The 5,784-nt window shown below is 29.0% G+C and overlaps 1 protein-coding gene across 1 annotated transcript; it reads right to left on the bottom strand.

The window, feature by feature from the left end:
* Positions 1-3,580: 3,580 nt before the first annotated feature.
* LOC143190574 (RING finger protein 44-like) lies at positions 3,581-4,587 on the bottom strand. The gene is made up of 4 exons (XM_076394963.1): positions 4,424-4,587; positions 4,118-4,281; positions 3,788-3,979; positions 3,581-3,727 (listed from the first exon to the last, which is right to left on the bottom strand). Exons 1-4 carry the CDS (start codon positions 4,521-4,523, stop codon positions 3,650-3,652), a joined length of 534 nt encoding a protein of 177 aa, XP_076251078.1. The 5' UTR covers positions 4,524-4,587; the 3' UTR covers positions 3,581-3,649.
* Positions 4,588-5,784: the final 1,197 nt, after the last annotated feature.

The following is a 5,784-nucleotide window of genomic DNA, read 5'->3' as shown; positions in this document are numbered from 1 at the left end:
GGGCTCTAATATTCATTTGATTTAATTGAAACCGTAGCCTTCTGCGTTAAAGTATGACCTGCGATATACAAGTCTCATATAGATTTTTACCGATTTCCATGAACAGCAGCAGAAAACACCGACCCATAGGTTTTTAATTTCTAAAGCACCTCTGATTAAGAGATTAAAGTTTTCAATTTTAAAAATAATCACTTTTTATCATGCTTACCGCATATCTAAATAAACAAATGATAATCATTCGGCCTGCTCTCATCTAAATGGGAAATCGGCAAGCGATGTCTATATAACACAATTTTTATAAATGATGTGTATTCAATAAGAACAGACTGTGTCTGTTTAGGATATTTGAATTAAAATAATACAAAACAATAAAAACAAAATTCCGTATTTTCAAAACATTTATTTTTATTAACACTTACAATACTAGCTAAAAAAATCACCTACTTTATCGTAAAAGGTACGTCTATATAACTGAGACGTATAATCGTTATATCCGTTACAATTAATTGACAATCATTATTTAGAACTGGAACGTAACGTACCTTTTACTGAGAAATATAATCACAAGACTAAAATTTTCCATTTCGGAAGTTTGGTGTAAACTGGTATTTAAAATTATTTGGAACGCCGAAGTGTGATTCAACCGTAGACTGATTACACGTTTACCCGTCAGGTTTCAGTTATCCATAAGCCAAAGATTTATGTCGCTTCGACAACGAGGACAAGTTCCATTAATCTGTAGTGTGATAAATATTAATACGTATTTCAACATAAAATCCTTAAAATATATATCTTAAGCCAGTGATCGATACAACTTATATGAAATTTATGGTTACAAGGCAATTTTTTTATGGTTTCGTCCTTCTGAAAATCTTCCAAGCATACTACGCATGACATCTGACCGTCCGTAGAGCTGTTGTCAAATAAAACAGTTTCCAAAGAGTTCAGCTCATCTAGCGTTACTAAATCCAAAGGTTCATCATCCTGAAATATATAAATACAAAAATAAGATTTTTGATTTGAGATATAATACTGTATTCAAATTAGAATTATTTAATAATTATATCTAATAATATTCAATAATTAGAAATTTTGTTTCTCTGATAGGGGAATACGATATAGAAGCAACGCTTTAGAGAAAGTCTAACAAAGACATACCTGGCACCTTTGGTGGAATAGATACTCAAGGTAAAATTCATTAAAATATATTTCGTTTATAAAAAATATATTGTTATACTTACTTCTGATAGTTCCATATCCTCAAAATTAAAGTCCTCTAGTAAATTATCACCATTGAACGTTACAGAATCAAAGAGTATTGATAAAAATTCATATTCAATTCCTAACTGTTGAGATAACTCATGCAAAGTATTATCATTTAGTGGAGCAAGGCTAGACCCAGGATGCAACAGTAGAGATGTCGTCCCGGAGGCGGCTGTCTCTTCCATAGCTGACGTATTAGCTAAACAGCGGTCTAAAAATCTATACAGACAACAAATATATTAGAATTAGAAAATATACTTAAATTAACAGTAAATAATACTACTCCTGCATAATGTATATGATGTTGACTCCATAAACGTTAAGAAATAGCAAGTATTTGGAAAAAAGAGCAAACAAACAATAAGCATATGAATATGAGTGTGCATATGAACGAAATGGAAAAATTATTAGATGCGGTGATAATTCCTACAAATACTTACTCCTACGTATTCTTCTTAAAGCCCATAAAGCGGTCGAGACTTGTTGATTATCCCTTTTAACTTGATTTAGTTTAAGAAGAAAACTCACACAACTTCTTGAAACAACAACGAAGCAACAAAGAAACTTGTTAATCTTAGGCTCACTCACGCTTTTCTAATGCCTCTCAATCAAAATGTACTATTTAATACTATTTTGAATCATAAAATAATTTATTTACTCCTATAAAATTGCTTTTAAAATTAAAAAAAAAAGTTAGGTCAGGTCAGGTAGAAAAGTATTACAAAACTAAATTGCCACCTATAAAATGTCTAAAAGTTTTATAGCATCCTTTTATCAATAAAAAAATATTTTTATTGCATTAACAGTTCAAAATTTGCCCTCTTAGTAATAAATATTTTAAAGAAAAATGGTATTAATATTTTTGTTTTAATTACATGCTATATTAAGTATACTTAATCTTAGTTCATAAAATTAATTTGTTACTATTATATTTTTATGTTGTAATTTGATCAATATATCAATTCAATCGGAACTTATATACCAAATTAAATTTAAAATAAACTACTAGAGCCAGAGTTAGCATTTAGCACTTATCTTTGTTCATCACAAAGGTACAAAATATACAAAGATATTTTACTACATAATCACATATACGATTGAAATTTATTAGACGTTAATATGTTTTATTTGATGTCCATGTGAACTAAATTGTCCATATTTGTCGATGAAGAAGCCTACATTTTATGATCTATCTTGGGGCTTACTTCAAATTTGCTGAATGCAAACTAATTATACAGTTATCTACAGACCTTTTATCCTTTTGATTGGCTAACAGTCACCATATATTCCTAATTGCCAACAAACAATCCAACGAATTTATTTAACGAGTAATTTTTCATTTGTCAAAGAAATTATTCATATAACTAACAAATATGATTACAACTAATAAAATATGATTTAGCCGCTATGTTTGTGTGATCCTTGCATTTTTTCGAAACCAATGAACCCCATCTTTATGTATTGCTATTAAAAATTTTAAATTATATACATGTATAGATAATCTAAAAATTGAGTTTCATCAACTTCTTGTTACACCAAGTCTTATAATAACCACCAGGTGTTACACAATTATGGCTTCTGTAACTTTGAGACAGGTTTTAAAATATTTTTGGGCCGCATAGCCCACAAAGTGCTGAATTTCGAGCGCTTGTGTCAAAAGATAATAGTTTATGTTAAAAATTATGGGTGCCGTCAATGTATATAATATATGATATTTCTAAAGTATTTTTTCAATGACTGAGTTTATTAGACACACCGTAAAATATTTTCTACCAATGAGAAATTTACACATGTTATATTCCACAACTGTTACAATGTTGTTCAACAACTCGCCTCTTCTGTCCATAAAATAAAATAGTTTTAAAAGTAATGTAAAATATGTGAGTTTATATGTACAAATATTTGTGTCTCCTGTATAATTTAAAACCCACATATATATGATTTTATGATACTACCTTTCGTTACGAACAAACTTTCTAAAATATCACATAAAGAAATCAGCTATTCCTTGCAGTCATTGTATAAAAATAACCGAAATTTGTATATCCCAACCTTGCCAATGCTCGCTAAAAAAGCCATTTTCTTGAAAGCGTATATACAACTCATATTAAGTATATTACATGGAGGTTTGTGTGTTATTATTCAGTTTTAATAATATTATTATTATTATTGAATTACAATATTACTTTGATTTCAGATTTAGCAAACAGGACATCAAACTTCGCATGTTTTTTGGGTATTATTAAAACAATTTGTGAGCGGTACAGTGAAACTGATATATATTTTTCATATAATTAACTAAGGAAAGCAAGTAATAATAATTTAACTAATAACATCTTCAATTTGCTGGGAATCTACGTCCTCATATAATATCAAACATTTAATTCTAATGTTCTTCATCTTCTTCTTGATCGTCGATTATTCGCCGTAAATCAAACCGACATAAAGGGCAAGTCCGATTGTTCTATAATAAAAGCAATATTAGTAATAATTTTTAATACAGAGGAATCTTTAAATGACATACGCTAAGCCAACGGTCTATACAGCTGTTATGGTATTCATGATTGCACGGCAACACCTTTAGAATCTCTTTATCTTCAAAGTTATTCAAACATACTGTACACGCTGCCACGTTCCTCGATGTATTACTAATAAATACTTTCGTCAAAAGTTGATCTAGTTGCTGCCTGGCTATTCCTCGTCCACTTTCTGATGTCTAAAACAAATAAATATTCTTTAGAAATTTTACCATAAATATAATTTGGTGAGTAGGGGGATTTTAAGAACAGGAATATCACTAAGCCCGGAATTCAAAACTCATCTATGATATAAAATAATGGAATAAAATACGCACCTCATTTCTTCCATAATGTATTCTGGCGATGGTTAAGTATTGAAAAAAGCCATCCAAATCGTCAAAATCTAACTGCTGGAGCGGTTGTTGAAGTGCTCGTAGAGAATTATACGTTCTAGTTTGTTCTTCATCACTTACAATATCATTCAACCATACACTCACAACTGTAAAGTACAATATATGGATTATATGAAACAAAAATAAGATAATATTCAAGTATTTAATTAATATATAACAAATATTCGATATTAAATCTATTTAAAATAAGATCAAATCTATTTAAAGATTGTAGAAAATTAATCATACCATTAAAGATGATTCGTCCCAAGAAATTAAAAAATTCTAAGGCAGCTATAGTGTATATCAATACCCATGGAGAAATCGTATAGTTCTGAGAATCCATCATGTAAAAGTAGATGAGGCTTAAAGATAACTTAAAATATCTAAAGCAGACTGAGTACTGAGGGCTTTCCATCGGCGATAAACTTATATAAGGGAAGATCTGCAATAATATAATTTGTTTACACCAATCAATTTCTAAATGCACCAATAATATAACTATAGTTCTACCTTCTACCTGCTACTATTTATTGTATTATCCCATTTTACTAGGGTTAAATTAAAAATATATCAAAGAAACGATTTTAATAAAAAGGAATTACAGCTATAAAATAATGTTGATATAATATGAAGAAAAACATAGAGTAAGGTTTTTATATAATTATACCCATATTCCATTCACTATTGATAATGAAAATCAAAACGTATTTTCTATTAAAAAATATTTATATTAATGTATTTTCTAATTTTTTAAGATATATTTAAGATAACCTTAATTTTATGAATTCAAATTTCGTATGATTTGGTTTGCTTAAATTAATATATCAATTGGCCGTCCTATAAATTAGACAATACATGTCATCAAACTTTATGACGTCGGCACGATGCAATTTTATGGCATTATTTTGTTTTCATCATTTGCTCTCTCGCATAACATAATACAAATGTCAATAAAATGTTACCAAATATAATGTATTTTAAACATTACAATACATACAATTCATATATCATCAAAGAATTTAAATAACACATAATTATTCAACCAATGTAGTTTGTAGATTAGGTTTGTTTTATTATATTTACATCGTATTATTTTCCGTACTGCCTAAAAGGAGAAATTATAAACTCATTTTCTTTATGTTGTAACATCCTCTGGAGGCCTAATACGTTTAACAGCTATACCGGAAATACCTTACCGCTTTCTCCCGGTACAAAACTGATGCTATGATTTGCCACATATATCATTTTATTCTACTGGCATAAAGCCTTAAAGCTATACATATTATTTTCTACGAAAAGATCGCCATTATATTGTATTGAATTTTTTATTTACGACACCCCTTTTTTGAATCAAAAGGAAAGAGCCGCTGAAAGTTATAGTTTGCTAGTAGAAACTTCAATGAGCATGTTCTAAACATGTGAGGCGTGATTTCAAAAATTTAAAAGTTTTCCATTTCGATGTGCAAGACATAACATTTTGGTAGACCAAACAAGTTTAACAATGCGAAACTGCAAAAGTAATAAGATGAATACCCAAAAAATGATTAACGACCGATTGAGAATAATGGAGTAAATCAAAAAGACGGACAGATTAGCACCTATCAATT

Source organism: Rhynchophorus ferrugineus, unplaced genomic scaffold (assembly GCF_030347505.1).
Source record: "Rhynchophorus ferrugineus isolate W39M unplaced genomic scaffold, kcgeb_rfMv2 rfM2, whole genome shotgun sequence".
NCBI lineage: Eukaryota > Metazoa > Arthropoda > Insecta > Coleoptera > Curculionidae > Rhynchophorus > Rhynchophorus ferrugineus.
This window is presented reverse-complemented; position numbering and strand designations above follow the sequence as displayed.

Bases quoted from the DNA above. Each gene is read 5' to 3' on its own strand.
- LOC143190574 (XM_076394963.1), bottom strand. From the start codon at position 4,523: ATGATGGATTCTCAGAACTATACGATTTCTCCATGGGTATTGATATAC. The intron at 3,980-4,117 runs GTGCGTATTTTA...TATTTGTTTTAG, and splicing joins TACATTATGGAAGAAATGAG to ACATCAGAAAGTGGACGAGG. The intron at 3,728-3,787 runs GTATGTCATTTA...CTTTTATTATAG, and splicing joins GTATAGACCGTTGGCTTAGC to AACAATCGGACTTGCCCTTT.